Source organism: Bidens hawaiensis, unplaced genomic scaffold (assembly GCF_021521415.1).
Source record: "Bidens hawaiensis isolate Kalapana, Puna unplaced genomic scaffold, B.hawaiensis_p1.1 tig00008080_1, whole genome shotgun sequence".
Taxonomy (NCBI): Eukaryota; Viridiplantae; Streptophyta; class Magnoliopsida; order Asterales; family Asteraceae; genus Bidens; species Bidens hawaiensis.
Genome location: NW_027491571.1, coordinates 337,317 through 358,357, shown reverse-complemented (window position 1 = coordinate 358,357; position 21,041 = coordinate 337,317). Strand labels below are relative to the sequence as shown.

The window sequence follows — 21,041 nt, the reverse complement described above, 5'->3', positions numbered from 1 at the left end:
AGATGAAAACGGTCCCATGAAATCAATGCCCCACACATCGAAAACCTCACAAACCTGAATATCATTCTGGGGCATTTCGTTTCGCGATTAAATGTTGCCGACACGCTGGCAACGATCACAACTCCTAACAAACGCATGCGCGTCCTTAAAGATAAAAGGCCAATAAAAACCAGAATCAAAAACTTTCTTCGCCGACGAACTCGCACCGTGGTGACCTCCTGTCGGTCCCACATGACAATGGCTCAGAATCTGCCATCCTTCCTTGACATCTACACACCTCCTAATCAGTTGATCAGCACCGATGCGGAAAAGATACGAGTCGTCCCATTGGTAAAACTTAATGTCAGCAAAGAATTTCTACTTTTGCTGGTAAGGCATCTTGGGAGGTACCTGTTGGCAAGATAGTTCGCAAAGTCAGCGAACCATGGAAAACCCTCTTTTTGTGCCGTAACAAACATGAGACTCTCTGTCGGAAAATGATCGTCGATCCTGACCCCCGAATCTCCTAACTCAGCTCCCTCTAGACACGAAAGATGATCGGCTACCACATTCTCGGCCACCTTTTTATCACGGATCTCAATATCAAACTCTTAAAGCAAAAGGATCCATCGGATAAGACGAGGCTTAGCATCCTGCTTGCTGAAGATATATCGAATAGCAACATGGTCCGTTACACAATCGTCTTGGACAAAACCAGATAAGACCTAAATTATCGAATGCAAACACCATAGCTAAAAGCTCTTTCTCGGTGGTGGTATAGCTCTCCTGTGCACCATTTAAAGTTCGGCTAGTGTAGTAAATCGGATGGAAGTGCTTATCCTTCCGCTATCCTATAACCGCTCAGACAGCAAAGTAGCTCGCGTCACACATCCACTCGAATGGTAACGACCATTCGGGAGCAACCATGATCGGGGCGTTAATGAGTTTGACTTTTAAAAGATCAAACGCCTCGATACACTGATCAGAGAAAATGAAAGGAGCATCCTTCTCCAGAAGTTTGGTCATGGGTCTCGCGATTTAAGAAAAATCTTTGATGAACCGGCGGTAGAACCCGACATGACCTAGAAAACTCCGAATGGATCTCACAGAAGTGGGCGGGAGAAGATTAGAAATAGTCTCGACCTTCGCTCGGTCAACCTCTATCCCCGCACTTGAAATCCGATGGCCCAGAACAATGCCCTCGCGAACCATGAAATGACACTTCACCCAGTTAAGAACTAGGTTGGTGTCAACGCAGCGGGACATCATCCTCTCAAGATTAGACAAACAATGATCGAAGGAACTCCCAAATATGGAATAATCGTCCATGAACACCTCCATGGAGTCCTCGATCATATAATGGAAAATGGCCAGCATACACCTCTGGAATGTGGCTGGAGCGTTACACAGTCCGAACGGCATACGTTTATAGGAAAACGTTATATAAGGGCAAGTAAATGTGGTTTTCTCCTGGTCATCGGGAGCTATCGGAACCTAGAAATACCCGGAGAACCAATCTAAGAAGCAGTAGTACTGCTGACCTGCCAAACGCTCCAACAGCTAATCAATGAAGGGTATAGGAAAGTGGTCTTTCCTGGTGGCATCATTCAGTCTGCGGTAGTGGATGCAGACTCTCGATCCAGTCACAGTCCTAGTGGGAATGAGCTCGTTCCTCTCATTGGTGACGACAGTTATGCCACCCTTTTTAGGAACCACTTGGACTGGAGTCACCCAAGCACTATCAGAAATGGGGAAAATGATCCCCGCATCAAGGAGTTTAATGATCTCCTTCTTCACAACCTCTCGCATTTTCGGATTAATCTGCCTTTGCGGCAGAATGACAGTTTTGAAATTATCCTCCATGAGGATTTTATGAGTGCAAAACGAAGGGTTGATACCCTTAATGTCGATAATCTTCCTTGTAATCACCTATTTGTTATCTCGTAGCACCCTCAACAACTTCTCCCTCTCGACCTCCGTCAGAGCAGATGCAATGATAACCAGCAGCTTCCTCTCTTCATCTAAAACGCATACTCAAGATGGGCAGGCAAATCCTTAAGCTCTAGGGAAGAAGGAGGACTCTCGATCGAAGGTCGGTCCATAGGATCATCTCGTACGATATCAGCAGACACGCCAGATTCAGGGCTCTGTGACTCGATGTTGTCATCCAAGGACTGATCGGTGATGGCAACCATCTCAATCTCCGAAATCTCCCTATCGATAATTTGGGTGTTGGAGGTAGATCCTCCACAGATCTCACTGAAAAACTCCCCAACATGTTCCATGATGGTATCGATGAAGTATAAGTAGTCATCAGCAAACTTGGGGTGTTTCAGTGACTGTCAAATATCAATGGTGAAGTTCTCATCCCCAAATCCCAAAATCAACTTCCCCTCGCAGACGTCGATCAACGTCTGTGCAGTAGCAAGGAATGGTCGGCCCAAGATAAGTAGGACACTATAATCATCGTTCATGTCCAAGATGATAAAGTCCACCGGAAAGATGAATTTGTCGACACGAACAAGCATGTTCTCGGCCACCCCTCGGGGGTATTTCACAGAACGATCAGCAAGCTGGATACTCATCTGGGTAGGACGTGGTTCGCCTAAACCCAACTTCCGATACACGGAATACGGCATGAGATTAATAGTGGTACCAAGATCTGCCAGTGCATAAACTACCGTATCATCACTCAATGCAGGGAATCGTGAAGCTCCCAGGATCAGACATTTTCTCAGGTAACTTTCTCTGCAATACTGCAGAGAAACTAGCACTCAATGGGATGGAGGAGAACTCAGCTAACTTCTCCTTATTCGAAAGAATATCCTTAAGGAACTTTGCATATTTCGGCATTTGCGTGAGTGCCTCAAGGAATGGAATGCTAAGATTAAGCTGCTTCAAAAGATCAAGAAATTTGGTGTTCTGCTCCTCGTCTCTATGCCTACGGAGTCTCCCGAGATATGGAAGTCTAGGTTTGTAGACTCTCGCTGGTATGCTTGGTAACTGTTGGTTCTCGGCATGTGCTGTACTTCCTGGGCTGCGCCTTTGATGCACCTTGGCCGGTGGAGACTCCAACTGAATCTCCTCATCCACCTGCTCCTCTACATCTAATGCAGGGTCCTCAATGACTCCTCTCGTTGCCTCCTGACTCACGGGATCGCTACGTGCCCTTGCACCTCTCCTCGTCGTTACAGCCTTCGCAAACGCCTTCGGATTTTTCTCGGTATTACTCGGAAGTGTTCCTGGCAACCTCTCATTCAGGCGAATTGCTATCTCTCCCATCTTCCGCTCAAGATTTTTAATTGACGCTCCCTGATTTCTCGTGAATGACTCGTGCTCCTGAAATTTCTCTTGAGTCTCTTTTTGATGAGAGTCCTCTCGAGTCATAAGCTACGACAGGATCTGTGTCTGTCGTGCCATCATCTCCTCTAACGTGGGCTTCGTCTCCCCACTACTCGCTCCCTCACCGGAATCCTGGAATAGACTCTGACGTTGCTGGAAGCCTGACTGATTTCCGTTCCTCCTGTTGGAATTTTGATTACCTCTCCATCCCGAATTATAAAAATTGAAAGAATTTTGATTTTGGTTCGGATTACTAACAAAGTCTACTGCCTCCTCCTGGAAACCTACGGGGAACTGAACGGTATCATGCCCTCCTCTACAGATCTCGCACAACTTACTCTTAACCTGCAAGTCCTTCATGATATTTGCCAATGCCTCAACCTGTTCCACAAGTGCGATGCTCGCGTCAACCGAATGCATGCCGCGTGATAGAGAGTCGACGTTCTTGGTGCTCTTAGAGGGTGGTCGCTAGTATCCACTCATGGCTAACACGTTAAAAAAAAGCAATGCACTCATCAGTATCCTTCGTCGTCAATAAATTATCTCCCGTAGCCGTGTCGAGCATACTCTGAGTCGCGTATGTCACTCTGTTATATAACTTTTCAACAACTGCCCAGCCTTGCAGGCCATGGTTCGGACATAAAGCGAGTAAATTTTTGAATCTCTCCCATGCCTCGTAGAAGCTCTCGGTGTCCTCCATCTGGAAATAATGAATCTGGTTACGCAAACGAGCGGCCTTAGCCGGAGGATCGTATTTCTCAAGAAACTGGGTCTGCATAATGGCCCAAGTAGCAATGGATCCCTGTGGGGGGGACTCAAGCCACAGACTCACATAATCAACGAGTGAAAACGGAAAAATGTGAAGTTTGATGGCGTCTTCGGATACGCCGGCAAGATGAAAAGTGTTACAAATACGTGTAATGCGAGTGATATGAGAATGTGGGTTTTCGTTGGGCAACCCGTGAAATTGAGCAGAATGAGAGATGCTGTTCAAAAATGTTCGATGGAATCTGTCAATTCGTCAAAACTGCGATGGCTGGTGGAGCAATGCTGGATCTTGGCCCGCATCGACCGGACGGGCCCGGTCTGCAACTGTCCTCCTCGGTGGTGTAAGTGCGTCGCCCATAATCCTATCCCTAATGACGGATTCAGAAAAATTAGGAAAAGAGGATGTATTACCAACAGACGTAGAAGAATTGGAAGACGGTCTGGTACGACGTCTCTCTCGTAACTCTCTCTCTGGTTCGGAAAATTCCCTAGATTCAGGCGGTCCTAGAGATCGAGTACTCCGTATACAACTATTAAAATAAACAAAAGAAACTAAAAATAGCTAAACTATTTAAACAAAGCAAAAGAAAAAACAAGTAGCAAACAAGGTAAGTCCTAACTCAAGTCGTTCTCAATACACCTCTAACCGTGTCCCCGACAACGGGGATAAAAACTTGATATGTGTTTAAAGTATGTTTCTTTCTACGGAACTCACAACTAAGCTTTAAATTTAGAAAATGGATTTTCTTAATAAAACTACACACAACCGGCAAATGTACCGATCGTAGGCACTATTGAACAAAGGAAGCCCGAGTATCGAACACGAGGACACGTGAAAACATCTATGATCACTAACCCTAGAAAATACCTTCCTAAGAATAATATTTTTAATATTGATTTTTAATTATTAAACTACCTAACTTAACTTACTATAACCAAATTAAAAGATTAAAGTTAAAAAGAATTAGCGAAACTTTGGGACTTAACTGCAATTGGAGAAAACATCTACATAGGTAAGAATCCTATTGAAGGTCTAATAAGTTAGTGGAATGAATAATCTCACGACACCGGTATCTAAGGATGACACAACTAAGGTTCGCTCAAGAAAGCTAGATCACCTTTCGGTCTCACTAAGAACATGCAGCGCCAACTCAAAGGCGTGTTGCTACACTTGAGATCTTTGACGATGAAGATGAAGAGACAGAACACCATGACACCGTTAGTGCTCCGATTGCTGAGCAACTAACGGATTTTGAGACTTTCAAAGAATTAATAGAGTCAACTGCATTGAAGCCTCCTCAAGTAGCTGCTGTAAATGAAGAGAATGAAGATGTCCCCGAGGAACCAGCCGCCGATCTCAATCCATGTAAACGAAGGAAGAAAGATCCGAGACCTGGCGTGCTGGTCATTGAAGATGAAACAACCACACCGTAAACAACAACAAGCCCACAGAAAGAATCACATCAACCTGAGTCGATTGCTCCTAAGACTCATGTTGATCCAAATCCAGCCTCTACCGAGCCTCATACTCAAGATCAAGCTTTTGATGACATTGCTAGTAAGTTTGATTTTGAGGCAGTCATTCCACACTCTGATGAGGCCTATATTCCATGCACTGATGCTCCCTCTGGATCATCTGACCCAATCAATCAGGATCAGTCAAGCTCTGGTGCTTCTGATAAGATTGCTCGGATTCTTGCCATGCAAGAAATTTATTTACAGAACAAAGGTAAGGGATTTGTACTTGAGGATGCTCCTATTGATGTATATGCTCTTCAACGTCGAGTCTTTAAGCTCGAACAAGATTCTTTTGTCAAAGATGTACGGATCCAAGAACTGGAAGCTAGTAACTCCGACAAAGATTCCAAGATTAAAGAGCTTCAGTCAAACATAGGAAAGCTAACTGGTGTTTATCTAGACATCCAACAAAAACTTGTTCAGAAGTTTGGAGATGAATTCAAGAGCAGTGATGATGTAACCTCAAAGATGCCTAACGTTGATCAAGGTGGTAGCTCTACTGTTCGTCCAGTTGAAAACATAGATGAATCTGAGACGCTGCAACAGTATATGTCTGTACCTCCAATTACCAAAGAAAAGTCAAATAGAATTCAGAAGAAGCTACTGGTGATGAAAAACTCCAATCAGAATGTTGAGTCATCCGATCACCCAGACAGGTTCGTTGTCACCTTTCTAGAAGGTTTTTCAGATAAATATGGGGATCGCTCTGGATTTTTTTCATGGGGTTTGGATGCTGAAAAGAATATGTGGTGGGTTAAACGGAAGTCCGGGACCACCGAGTACTATAAGAAGATGAAAGATTTTGGATCTCGGACTAAGGTGGATCTCAGTGACTTGATAAACTATCCATTCTATAACCCAACCAATGATAAACGAGGAAGAGATTTCTGGAACTTCCTGAAGAACCAAGTTGATTGAGGCTTTCCGAACATGAAAACTGCTGAATCATTCTTGAAGAAAGCAAAGGGGGTCAGAGATCCAAGAACAGGAAAGACCATGGTTAACGTTATGTGGCCTGCAAAAAATAAGGCTACTCATATTCCTGTGCCTAAAGCTATTCCAGATGGTACTCTGGACAACATGAGGTTCTGGATGTATGACAGTGAGACTACCACCGTTGTTGTTAAGTTACCGAAGGGAAAAGGGCAATTCAGATTTGTTGATTCAAGGGATTTGCTAAAATTTGGGGAGAAAGATATTAAGACCCTTAGTACATTTCAGATAATTGCTGACTTGATTTTTGAAGCGGCTTCAAAAGAATACACTAGCATGGCAGCTTCCATTATCATGTGCAAATTTTGGGCAGGTGCTTTGAAAGACGCTGACATTGATTATATGGAGCATGACTGAGAACCAAGCTACAAACCAAGGGGGAGATTGTTGGGCCTAGATTAGTTGGTTTTGGGTTGCGAATGTAAACCGAGATCCTTATGGATCTCGGTGGGCTTTGGGCGATAATTGGGCTTGCATGGTGGGTACACTATATATAGAACTTATTGTATAGGGTTGGAGGTTGTTCATTCACTTGTAGTTTTAGCCATTCACCTCGATATAGTGAACGAGATTTGTACTGTGCTTAAGCACCCGACGTTCAATATAACGTGTGTTTTGAAGCAATCCATCGTGTTCTAGGTGTTCATATTTCTTGTTCTTGAATCGTCTACTGTTGGATTTCTGCACCAACAGTTAGATTCATTGATATCAAAATTGAAATATCCGTCTTGGACCTTACAAGCTTAATCCGTATCACAATAGCAATACAACTTAACTCGTAATCTCTCTTAAACTCTATGTAAAGCCAATGGTTCATTTAACATAAACATACCTTAACTCTCAAGGAACAGTGTATAATCATGGATTTTAATGCTTTGCATGTATCGATTCAAGACTTCCACAAAAATGCTATACGGGGAATATCTATTGGCGTATCTTTTGATTTTGACTCTCACGTGTCAAACTTGATTATCATATCGACTGAGTATATCTATTGATATAGTATTGTACAATCTATTCCATAATTGATTTCCATTACAAGTGTAGTAGTTGGCCTAAATCTTTTATACCAAACCTATTGTTTAGATTTTTGTTATGTTGAAAATTTCTTATAATAGATCACCTGTGATGATTATATTGTCCACATAAATGAGTACTCTTGCAATTTTCGTTCCATTAGTTTTTATAAATAAGCTTGCACTTACTATTGTTTCAACGAATTCATTATACTCGAGAAATATAGAAAATTTCCTGTACCGTGCTCTTGGAGATTGCTTTAATCCAGATAGGCCTTCCTGAGTTTGCACACATACCTGAGTCGTGCTCTCTCTTCAAAACCTTCTGGTTGATCCATATACATTACTTGGTATTATACAAAAATGGGTTGCTAATGTCCAATTTAAAAACAAGATATAACAAATGAAGATAAATATAATGTTCTCCTAAACTTAGTAAATAAGTTAAACATATCTATATCTTTAGTACCTTGACTTATGATCTCCTCCAAACTGCCCCTTTAATATCAATCATACCTCCCTTTGTGCACCGCGAATCTTAACCGATATTTATTTTCTGCAAAAAGGTGATGTGTTACAATTGTTTTGCACATATATTTAAACAAGCTTTATTTTCTGCCCAAAGGTGATATAAAATTTGTTTAAGTAGTAGTTTTATTTAATATGGTCTATTATTTTGATGTTAATATAGACGTTAATTATCACAAATTCATAAATATTAAATGGTATTTATCTATACCTGCCTTAGATTAAAATGCCCCTAGATTACTAAGTTACTTCCAGCTTAGTAACTTTATATTCTCATCTAATTTCCGCTAACAGCTCCTAATGGTGGGATCATACCATTAACTGGTGACAACTTTGGTGCCGGGAAGAACTCTTTGATGCTTAATCTTGCCTTCCTGGATTTCGAATTTGCTCTTACAAGCGAGGAACATGCAGAAGTAACTGATCAAAACACCTCTGCTCAGCACTTACTATTCGAAAAATGGAAGAGGTGTAAGCATATGTCCCTCATGCTTATGAAGAACTCCATCATCATAGCCATAAGATGAGCCATTCCAGGCTCAGAAAATGCTAAAACCTATCTGGCTTATGTGGAGAAGCAATTCAAAGGAACGTCTAAGGCGAATGCTAGTACTCGTATTCTCAAGCCGGTGATGACTAAGCATGATGGAAGATGTGGCATTCGTGGGCACATTACGATGATGAACGACATCATCCATTAACTGAAGGGATTAGACTCGGAGATCAGTGATGGTTTTCTAGTACACTTTATTGTAACTTCTCTTCATGCTGCATATGATCCTTTCAAAGTCAATTACAATACTCAGAAGGACAAATGGACTACAAGTGAACCAATTCAGGTAGTACATCTAGCTCTCAGAACTCCACTAGTAAGCCTTTCTACAAGTTCAGTAAGAAGTACATTCATAAGCATAAAGGCTGCCCATACTTTAAGGAGTGGCTGGCTAAGAAAGGTAATGATCTCTTTATGATACTTGAGTCCTATACTTTAAATGTTCCTGCTAATACAAAATGGTTTGATTCTAGTTCTATGGTTCATGTAACTAATTCTACTCAAGGATTCCTTTCAATCTTGAAGATGGAAAGAAACCAAAGAACATTAAGACTGGGGAATGATAAAGAACTTGAATTCAAGGTTGTGGGAACTTTACAATTAATAATGAACACTGGTTTATGTATTAAACTTTATGATACCTTATATATATTACTGAGATTACTCGATTTTTTGTATCAAGACCAAATTTAGACGTGGACGGTTTTGATGTTTCTCATGGTCAGGCAAATTACTATTTCTTTTAATTCTAAAGTTTCTGGTTATGGCCTTTTGGATGGTGGTATCTATAGATTAGAACTAGATGATAATTTCTCTAAAAAATTTGTTATCGTATGATATTAATGAATCTCTTACACGGATTAAAGAAAAACGAGACTTGGAGACTCCGTCTATTTTTGGTATCAACGTTTAGGCCACATCTTACAAGACCGGTTAGCCCGACTCGTGAAGAATGAAGTCTTACCACATCTCGATTTCACTAACTTTGGAACATGTGTCAAATGCTTAAAAGACAAAATGACATCAGTAAATAAGAAAGGTGCCACTTGGAGCTTTAATTTATTAGAACTCATTCACACTAACATTAGTGGTCCTTACCCCATTGTTGGCAATACTAAACATACTTCATGTATCACTTTCATTGAAGATTATTCCTGTTATACGTACCTATATCTCATTAAGGAAAATCTTGAATCTGTTACAACTTTTGAAGATGATAAAACTGAAGTTGAAAAACAACTAGATCGTCAAATTAAAGTTGTAAGATAGGATAGAGGAGGTGAATATTATGGAAGATATAATGATGTGGGTCAAGCTCCCGGTCCATTTTATGAGTTTTGTAAGGGTCATGAGATCGTGAACCAATACACCATACAAGGTACTCCTCAGCAAAATTGTGTCGTTGAAAGGAGAAATCAAACCCTTATGGATACGGTACGTAGTATGTTAGCCAACACTAATTTACCTCTATTCCTCTGGACTGAAGCCTTAAAAGAAGCCGTTCATATACTCAATAGAATTCCTTCTAAGTCTGTCCCTAAAACTCCTTGTGAACTCTGGTCATGAAGGAAACTGGTTCTTAAATATATGAAAGTATGGGGTTGTATTGCTAAAGCAAAACTTTATAATCCTTTTCTATGGAAACTTGACCCTAAATTGTTACCTGTTTCTTTATCATGTATCCTTAAAATTCAAAGGGTTATCGTTTCTATTGTACTTCCTATGTCACTCGTATTATAGAAACCAAGCGTGCCGCATTCATGAAGGATTACAAAATCAATGGGAGTACTACAAACTCATATGAAGAATTGCAAGAGATACAAGAAGAAGGGGGAGATTATTATAACTCCAATTATCCCTCTTATACTCAATGCAATTGAACCTATTGCACCAACTTCTCCACACTTGAAGCTTGCTATACCAGAAAATGAAGGCACATCAAGCACTCAACACCAAGAAAACGCTAAACCTGGTAAGCAACTCAAAAGATCATCAAGGTCCAGAAGGCCTACTAATTTTGATGATTACGCTACCTACTTGACTGAAGCTGGCATAGGAAAGCTTAATGATCCTATATCTTCTAATTAAGACATTAGAAGTAATCAGTCTTCTAAATGGAATAAAGAAATGCTTGATGAGCTTGACTCTATGAAGAAAAATGACGTTTGGGATTTGGTAGAATTACCTAACGATGTTAAACCCGTTAGTTGTAAGTGGTTGTTCAAAACGAAACTGTATCCAAATGCAAGCGTTGAACGCTATAAAGCAAGACTGGTTGCAAAGGGCTACACTCAGAGAAAGGGAATTAATTATCAAGAAACTTTTTCACCCGTCTCTCGAAAATATTCATTAAAAAGGCCCTAGTAGCTCATTTTGATTTAGAGTTGCATCAGATGGACGTAAAAACTGTTTTCCTTAACGGTGATTTAGACGAAGATGTATACATGAAACAAACTGAAGGTTTTAAACCTGAAGGCCAGGAACATCTAGTCTGTAAGCTAAAGAAGTCAATATACAGGTTGAAACAAGCATCACGTCAATGGTACTTAAAGTTTGATGAAGTCATGAAGAAACAAGGTTTTGCAAAGAATCATGTGGATCAATTTGCCTACCTCAGGATGAGTGGGAGTAAATTTACTATACTTTTCCTTTACATCGATTATATTCTATTAGCAAGCAATAGTCTAGACATATTGCATGACTCGAAGCGATTACTCTCACATAACTTCGAGATGAAGGATCTCGGAGATGCTTCTTACGTTATTGGCATTGAAATCTACCGAAATAGAAATAAAGGGATCTTAGGATTATCTCAAAGGGCTTACATTGATCACGATCAGTACAACATACAATATTGCAACCCATGTGCATCTCCAGTAGTTAAAAGAGATGACTTCGGTGCATTCCAATGTCCGAAAACAGGGGTTGAGAAGGCGCAAATAAGAATGATACATTATGCGTCAGTATTCGGAAGCCTTATGTATGCTCAGGTTTGTACTCTTCTAGATATCGCTTATATTGTTGAAGTGTTAGGCCGTTATCAGAATAATACTGGCCAAGAACATAGGAAAGTAGCTAAGACATTACTTGGATATATGCAAATGACGAAAGACTATAAACAGACTTATAGTAAAAGTGATAGTAGAAGCGATAGTTTAGAAGTGGTAGGTTATTCCGATTCTGACTTGCTAAATGCAAAGATGACATGAAATCCATTTCAGGGTATATCTTAATGTTAGCAGGCGGACCTATTTCTTTAAGGAGTCATAAAAAATAGTTAACTTCAACTTCCACTATGATGGTGGAATATATTGTTGTTTATAATGAAACCACTCATTGAATGTCGCTTAAAAGTCTGATCTCTGAACTCAAAATAGTTACTTCCATTTCTAGACCATTGAAGCTTTATTGTGATAATGCAACTGCTGTTAGTTTCTGGAACATTAATAGTTCGACTGGAGCTGGTTTATATCTTGATACAAAGTATTGTCTGTGCACGAACGAGTTGAGAAAAATAAACTTTGTATTAAGTATATTAGTACTAAAAAAAAGCTTGCGGGTCTCATGACTAAAGGTCTCCCACCTAAAGTATTTTTTAGAAAAACATGTTTCTAATATGCGACTTATTGACGACCTTATTTAATTGCATATTGTACTTACTTACGTTTTATTAATTTAATAAATTTTTCTCAGTTTTGATTTTGTGTGTCTCTAAATATGTTTTCTGTATGCATAATGACATATAGACAATTTATTATACGAATAAAAAGTTTGAAGGGCTTGCTTGAAATTATGATCATAACTACTTAGCTTGGAAATAAAGATTGCATTATGATTAATGGGGTCTTGAATTGATGCTTAATTTAATGACTGTATTTCTCTACTCCAGTTTAAGATTAAAGCTAAAATGAGTGTTAAAATTTGCAGACTAATCTAATACTCATAATAGATTATTACTCGGCCAAGTGGGAGAATGTAAGAATAAATGTGTTTATATATTTATCGTATGGCCATTATAAACATTTATATAATAAATAGATCCAAACAATAAACAATTATACCATATTATTATATTAGCTTGGTAATGGTTGATTACCCTTATTAGCTAATAAAGGGTTTCCCCTTAGGTGTATTTAAGGGACACTAATTAACATCAAAGAGGTAATACGAAAGACACAAGACAACAAATAATTCGTAACTCTCTTTCTCTCCCGAATCGGTTCTCTCTCAAGAACCCTAATCCACATTCTTAACAATACATTCAAAAGGGGAACTCAATCAAGCTGACAATCATGTCTGGAGGTCTCTCATCTGTTATGGCTACTCTCTCTGTTGTAGCAGGTACGCACATTTAATTAGGTTTATCATATCATTCATGTTTTCATAATCACCATGAGGAATTGGTCAACAATTTTTTCAATGTAATCAAGAATTTTATCCGTTAACCCAAGTGAACTAACATATGTATCTCTATCGCTTGTAAGATAAACTTCTTGGTTTAAGTCACTTCTGGTTTCTATATATAATCATGTATATCCATCTCTTCATGGATATGAAGCTTTGAGTACTTCTAACAAGCCAGAAAATAAATCATTGTTTTCCTTGTCACAGAGAGTGATGTCTTGCCGTGATCATCATAAGATGTGAAAATATGTATCGGTATAACATAATATCCATATAAAGTAAGTGAGTGTAGTATGAGAGCGCACAACATGAGTTCTCTATCTTATACATAATATATGTTATATATCTTTCAGTACTGTTAAAGGGCAGTGGCCCCCAAAATGGTGTAAGCGTTTTGATTGACTGTCAAAGATGTAATTTGGTGGGCATTTGTTTATAATCATTTCACCCAATTTGTCATGTAGCCCAAGTATCATGGATAAGTAGAGAAGTGATGGCTTGATTCATTATTTGAACTTAAAACAAATTAACATTAACATGAAATGGTCAAAATGGATACCAAATACATTAACATAAACATAAAAACCGAAGACGATGACTAATATCGCCATTGGTGACTTGTATGAGTTTGATTGCTCCAACATAGTGATAGGTATGCATATTCAAGAATTTAACGACTGTTCGAATAGCTTAAGTGGGAGGTCCATGTGTTTGAATGCATGTGATATTTTTTTGATGGATTTGATATATGAAATGATATTGTTTATTAACAATTTACATTTGTCATGAATTCAATATATCAAATCCAAACATGTTTGTTCCTTTGTTGGATGATGTTATAGCAAATTACAAGTGACATTAACATTGGCCCTATACCAAAGTGGCCACAATGAAGCACCCCACATCAATGGTTTCTGCATATTTCCTTTATTATTCGTAATTACACTTCTTGAACAAGTGCGTCGACTTCTTTCACAAAGACTTGCCATGGTAAGAAAGAAAGGGAGGAACAGACACACTTGGATGGCATAATACATCATTAAGAAAACCTGTAAGATATATAACAGGATGCCACTTTTGACCCCCCCGAAAGCAACACCTTAATCTTCTAACATTGCTAGTACTTATTATTAGCAGGATACACTTTGATGGGTAGCCCGTCTCGGGGCACTGGAAACGGCCCGTATTGTACCCCTTCTTCTCCTATCACTTCCCATCTGTGCATAAAATAATATAACATTTCAAATGTTGACACATAATATGATCAACTTGGAATATAATCTCTTATGTAGTTATTTGAGTGTTTAAACTTGAAAGCTAATTACCTAAAAGTGGTGGTGAGGTGATGAAGCAAGATAAGCATCTCGAGCTTCGCAAGTTCACTTCCGGGACATGAGTGGGCACCATTCCCGAATGGCATGTACGTGTTTGGCCTAGGCGCAACCTACATATATAGAAACATCACATATGCGTCACAGCAGCACGCACGCAATTAAAAAGTATTCATCAAGATTCAGATTCAGATTCAGAGCATATGTAATAGAGGATATATAGATAAGAGGCACATTTTTCTCATTTCAAATGTTGATGTGGGGATGTTACGTGCGCAACGTAGGAAGATACACTTGCATGGAGTTCATTAACACATATACTACCAAACAAAACCACTAGGTCACGTGATGACTTCCGTCTGATTTCATCCAGTGTTTTAAAAACCGGTTTAAACCGGCCGGTTGAACCGGTTAAACCGGATTTCACACACTAGGCCGGTATTTTGAGTCCGGTATCTATGACCGGTTTGTTAGAATATCGTACCGGCGGTTTTTGTCTAAAATACAGGTTTTTACCGGCAAACCGGTTTTGATCCCGAGAAATGTTTTATATTTGTGGCCCATATTTTTTCAAAAATACTTTTAACCCAACAATTAAAATTAAAACGTGTAAACTTTAGAACTATATTTTTAAAATTGATTGTTTTTGCATTATTTTTTTTCAATATGGATTAACTTTTGGATTATTTTTTGTTATAAGAATCATTTAGTTTTGGGTTATTTTTGGATTGAATTTACAATTAAAGGAAATTATAAGGTAAATTATTCAACCGGTTGAACCTCCCGATATAACCCGGTTTAACCGGTTGTACCATTTTTTAGCTCAATCCGGTACAAGTAAAATACCGGTTTTTAAAACATTGATTTCATCTATATAATATGCATGATGATACCGATACAAATATTATAGGACCGTAACCCATTAATGAGTTCTTAAAACAAATTTAGAATTATATTATATTATATTATATTAGTAGAAATAATAAACGTTTAACTAATTATCATTTTATGCAATTGACTTTCTTAATTGAGATCAATGACATGACGTCCGGTTTTGCTTATTATGATGGCATTATTCAAAGATGATCCAAAAGTTAGTAGACGTCTACTTAAATCAGGTACACAAAATAAGGAAAAAAGAACAGAAAAAGCTTAAACACACACGAAAAATTATGCAATTGGAGTTACAAGGCCTATAAAGAATGGATGGAGATCAAGTCTTGCCGAATCAAACCCGAATTCCACCGTTTATAGCCTTAATTTCATCAACACCCCCCCCCCCCCCCTCCCCCACCCCACCCCCTTTTACATTTTCTCACTATTAGAAACCTTGTCCTTTTGTTATAAAATTCTAGGACAAGTAATTCCAACATATTTCAAAAGAAATTCCAACAAAAAAATATAAGCTCTAAATTTCCTACAATATTGCAACAAAATAGTAACAATAGTATTTTCGTTGAAAAAGTGTTGCTAACTTTCCAACAAACTTTTAACAAAAAAGATATTTATCAACAACTTCTTTTGTTTTATTATGCTTGTATAAACTTAACCCCAAGTGAAAAAATAAATCAGAAAATAGCTTTTGTAGAAAAGTTGTAATAAGTTTACACGGTGTCTATTTGTAGCAATTTTGTAAGAACGGTTGTTGGAAAACGGTTGAAAACAATTATCTAGTATATGTTTTTCTAACATCACCTTTTGTTGAAAATTGTTGGAAAATGGGTTTTCAAACAGATTTTCTACGAAATTAGTCGTAGAAAATTGACTAATTTTTTACTAGTGTATATATCATTCCTAACGCGTAAGACGCATATATCTTCTTAATTTAGGATTTTATTTGTCTTTAGTTTCATATTTATTTGTTAGTTCTTAATTTTAAATATTTGAAGACAATTGTCAAATTAGAATTCATTATGTAAGGAACATTGATTTATTGTTTTAGTAATTGATAAATATACTTCTTTTCTTTAGAGTTCTTTGTATTGTCTTTTTGTGTCTCTACCCTACATTGCGGGTTATTAATGTATTATAAATGGTGAAAAGATGGGCGTGACAATGTATTTATGTGTATACTCGATAGAACACGTACATAGGTATACCATTCGACACGAAAGCAGTTCATTCAATGATTCACTCGAAACAATTGTAGATATAAATTTTATGCAACAACTAATCACCTCGAATCTTGAAGGGTCGAATTTGTCGGGGTGAGGGAAGAAGTGAGAAGAGTAATGGATGCTTCTGAAGAGTGGAAGGACCTTCCACCCCTTCGGTATCAAATAGCCTTCCATTTCTACATCTTCTACTGCTTCTCTGTATGTAAACGATAGTATACTGGCTGCCCTCAACGTCTCTTGTATTACCTGCCAAAAACAGTCCTATTATTTGAAAATATATCATATTAAATATTAATAAGTAAAGACGTATGTGACTAGTAAACAAAATAATGAAATATATATTCGTGGTTCATGAAACAATTTGTTTTCTAACCATTAATTTCTTACGAAAGTAGAAACAGATATAATTTAAAATCTGTTACTCTTTTATATATTTAATAATAATAAGACATTGAAAAGTCTATATTTTATACCCGAGTAGATAATGGCATGCGTCTCGTATCATCCCACGTAATTCTACGATTGGCTTCAAGTCTTGTGCACCGTATTTCTTCTTGTTCTCTCTGAACAATTATAAATTATTTGTTAATTTGTATCCAAATAATATATATATATATAGAGAGAGAGAAAGAGAAGTAATTTCTTTCTAGAAGTGTGTGAACTGTGAAGGACTTCTGAACCAGTGATCAAATTTTTAAAAGGATGTGTTATTCATACACCCTTTATAGGGTGTATATAGAGATAATATGTGTGTTAAGAGGGTGTGTGAATATTCAAAAAGGATGTGTAAATAACCATTGCCTTTTTAAAATATTAAGACTAAAAAGATTGTAAGGTTGTAAATAATAATAATAATAATAATAATAAAAGTAGTTAAACTGATTGAAACATGTAAAAAAAACTTCTATTGATAACTTTTTTTTTCATTAAATCTAGTTATATCACCTTTAATTTGAATATATAGTATTGCTATAGATTGATTTTTTTGATAAAAGACGTCTTTCATGTCTGTAATTATTGATACAATGCGGTAAAGTTATATACATATTTTGTGTAATTATATACATGTGTTGTGCAATTATACATACAACGGTACGTGATAAGTACAAACGCGTGCATTGCGCAGAAAAACAACGTGGTAGCCAACATACATGAATGTGTTTGTATTTGTAATGAAAACATTACCCTGACAGCATGGAGGAGATGAGGATTGTCATGCAGATATTTGAGGAGCCATGTTAGAACACTTGCAGTTGTATCATGAGCTGCAAATAGTACTCCTATTATGTTATCAGCTATCTGTGTTTCATTCAGTTTCATCTTCATCTTCCAGTATTCTACTTCATTGGACAACAATGCTCCTAACAATCCTTCACCTCCACCGATCGGCTTTCTCTTCTCTATCACCCTCCTTAATTTCTGGTTTAGAGCCTTTCTAGCCTGAAAATGCAGTTCATCATTAATATCCATCAGGTTACACAAAGTATTTTTTTTATCATTATGCCTACATATTTATTTCCTTTCGCTCCAAGTCTAACATTAAACGTTTGGTTTCCTCTCGCTCGACTATGAATAAGTACTAGACAAAATATATCATTTAGAGTTTATTGTTATACCTTCATTGCTTTGTTGAATGGGGTGCCAGGAAGATTCAAAGGCATTGAGTTGTACCCTTTTTCCAGACATAGGTACAGATCCCTTATTCCTTCAATCTCCAACTCTAACTTGTCCCCAAAAACTGATAACATTGCCACTTCAAATGCATACTATAAAACAACAAACAATGTCATGTTAATTAAGTGGTTAGAAATATAGGGGAAAGTTAAACGTAAAAATTAAATTAATGTACTAATTGTAAGAATCAAGTAGTATAATTATATATATAAGTAGTGTAATTATGTAATTAAATTGTTATGTAATCACACTATGCTGTAATTACACTACACTATAACTACATTATGTTGTATATATAATTAGACTATTTTATTCTTACAATTAACACATTAATTTAATTTGTATTTGATGCAAAACCTAGAAATATACGGCTATGAGTGTTTATCCACTTATCCGCTTGGTTTCAAATTATTTGGTGAGGATTTTATAAGGTTTCAAAATCTAATTTCTCCACTAGAATAACAAATAATGATTGGTTGGTTTAGCTAAATTCAATATTACAATTTTTGCCCAACGTACCTTATTTAAACCAGACAAATTTAATAACAAATAATGACATAGTTATAAAAATAATACAAGTAAAAAAGAAATTATTCGGTCTATTTGGTCGAAACAGGTAACTGGGGCGAATTTGAATCTGACTATACGGTTTGAACCTTAATAACAAACTTGTCTTCTGTAGTTATTAAATGTTGGATTTGAATATAGATCACAATTACTTAACTCCAATAAAATGTGCTGTATAGAACAAATAGAATATGAAAGAAATGTTGGAGTATATATGTAACATAATGAATGAGTGCTTGTTATTATTATTTTTTTTAATTGTATTTATATAGACACTAATTAAGAGCAAATATATAAGACCAAAATCAGCATACCTTTTTCATCTCATGTAAAGTGTTGATGGTGTTACTATGTTCCCAAGTGAGAAGAAGCCGGAGCACGATGTCTTCGATCTGGGAAACGGAACCCTTGATCGCGGACGGAAGAAAGGAAGACTGGATAAGTTTCTTGAGATGGGAATGGTAAGAACCTTGGTGAAAGAAAACGGCTTCGGGGCCTATCATCTTCTCCTTGCTTGGAGGATATGTTGGTTTGAACATATGTGATTTACTCACCAACACGATCTTTGCTAATTCAGGGCTTGATATCATCACACAAGAGCATCCTAATATGTGCGTCTTAAATATTTCCCCATACCTACAATTACGTAGAAACTATCAGTCACCGTAAAAAAAGAAAAACAAACAAAAAACTATATAGATATAGTTCTAATTTGTTACATAAATTGCATTCAAAAAACTTATTAATTATAACCCTCATTGTAAGCACTCTTCACATTCGTATATTCATTAGTGAATAAATGAGTATCGCGGTGAAAATTTACTATGAGACGGCTCTCGTTGGCAATTACCGACATATTTTTGACACATTTTGACAAAACAAGAAAAATGAAAAAGACAGGTCAAATAATATTCATCGTTAATATGTCAGCGTTACCAATACATTAAACTCGAGATTTGAATAAACTAGTTTTATGCCAGTCGAATAGCGAAGCATGAACGTGATAATTTTGCAAATTTATTTGTCACATGTGGATTTTTGTTATCTAATTAAGTATTTATTCTCACGGAAGTCCAGGCTTTCCAAGCTTGGTCCCTTGGAGGTTCATAACTTTCTAACTCCAATGTGACGGGGAGCAAGTTTGTGTGGGTGACGTTTGTAACTACAAAGCTGCAACGGATCAAGTTTGTGGCCCCCACTATCAAATCTCTCGCACACATATATAATATATCATTTTAATATTTTTAATAGGATTTATAAAAATTTGGTGGCGTAGAAGAATTGTTGTTTTTTAAAGAAAGTTTGGTTATGTGGCCGTTTGTGTGGGATGTTCTTACATTTATTAATCCAAAGTTTGAATATGTTTGGATGATGTGGATTCTAGTAGGCAAAAGGGACCTTGTTGTGGGCTAAAAGTTTGTTTACAAAGTTTGCATACACAAACTTCATCCAAACCATATAGGGTATAAAGGGTGGGGTCTTACTCTTACAACCACACATATATATATATTGACATGTATATATGTATATTGTTTTATTATAACATTATTTTATAAGGTTTGTGGAAGTTTGTTTTGTGTAAAAATATTAAGTTTTTAAGAAAAGTTTGGAATCTGACGTGGCGGTTTGTGAAGGTTTATTGTTGTAGATGCTCTTATGGTTAGAAAGTAAAGAATTTTCGACTCAAAATTGACATCTTAAGCGGTCATGAATTTGCTATATAGAAAGATATATGATATTATGTTAAAGTGAAAGTACGTGTGGATGAAACTAGACCTTTTTCCTCGGTTGGAGAAGAAAGAATTTGGGTTTTCAGTGTATAGCTTGAGAGTTTCACCTATGTAAGGCCAACCCATTGAACCTGGCGGTAGCCTAAGTTTCACCGGTGGTGTGGAATGGTGGCTCCTTTGTTTGACATTGTATGCAACTATCAACAAAATAAGAAACACAAGGGAAAAAATAAGAAGTGGTGGTGGATGGTGAGATATTGAAGGCAGTACTATGCCGCCGCCGGAGGTAGGTGGAGGAGGCATGGTGGTTGGAGGTTTAAGATGGATTTGGAAACTAGTTTGATGAAGTTGGAGGATGGAATAACAGCATTATATAGAAAGGAAGGAGTATGGTCAGGTTAGGACTTGGGTATCTAAGGTTTTATTTAAGTATTTAATACTATACATATTTTTTAATATATTTATTAAATTGTTTTTGTTTTTTTTCTTTTTTCCTTTGGTATTATATTTTGTACAAAAAT

General features: G+C 37.2%; 1 protein-coding gene across 1 annotated transcript; it reads right to left on the bottom strand.

Annotated features, from left to right (window-relative positions):
* Positions 1 to 14,192: 14,192 nt before the first annotated feature.
* Positions 14,193 to 20,823, bottom strand: LOC143636887 (abscisic acid 8'-hydroxylase 2-like). The gene is made up of 8 exons (XM_077104372.1): positions 20,567 to 20,823; positions 19,105 to 19,426; positions 18,166 to 18,315; positions 17,735 to 17,989; positions 17,023 to 17,112; positions 16,610 to 16,795; positions 14,427 to 14,545; positions 14,193 to 14,318 (listed from the first exon to the last, which is right to left on the bottom strand). Exons 1-8 carry the CDS (start codon positions 20,821 to 20,823, stop codon positions 14,219 to 14,221), a joined length of 1,479 nt encoding a protein of 492 aa, XP_076960487.1. The 3' UTR covers positions 14,193 to 14,218.
* Positions 20,824 to 21,041: the final 218 nt, after the last annotated feature.

Coding starts and splice junctions, on each gene's coding strand:
- LOC143636887 (XM_077104372.1), bottom strand. CDS start 20,823: ATGCCTCCTCCACCTACCTCCGGCGGCGGCATAGTACTGCCTTCAATA. Junction 18,316..19,104: donor CTTTACATGAGATGAAAAAG/GTATGCTGATTT, acceptor GTTGTTTTATAG/TATGCATTTGAAGTGGCAAT. Junction 16,796..17,022: donor GCATGCCATTATCTACTCGG/GTATAAAATATA, acceptor TGTTTTTGGCAG/GTAATACAAGAGACGTTGAG.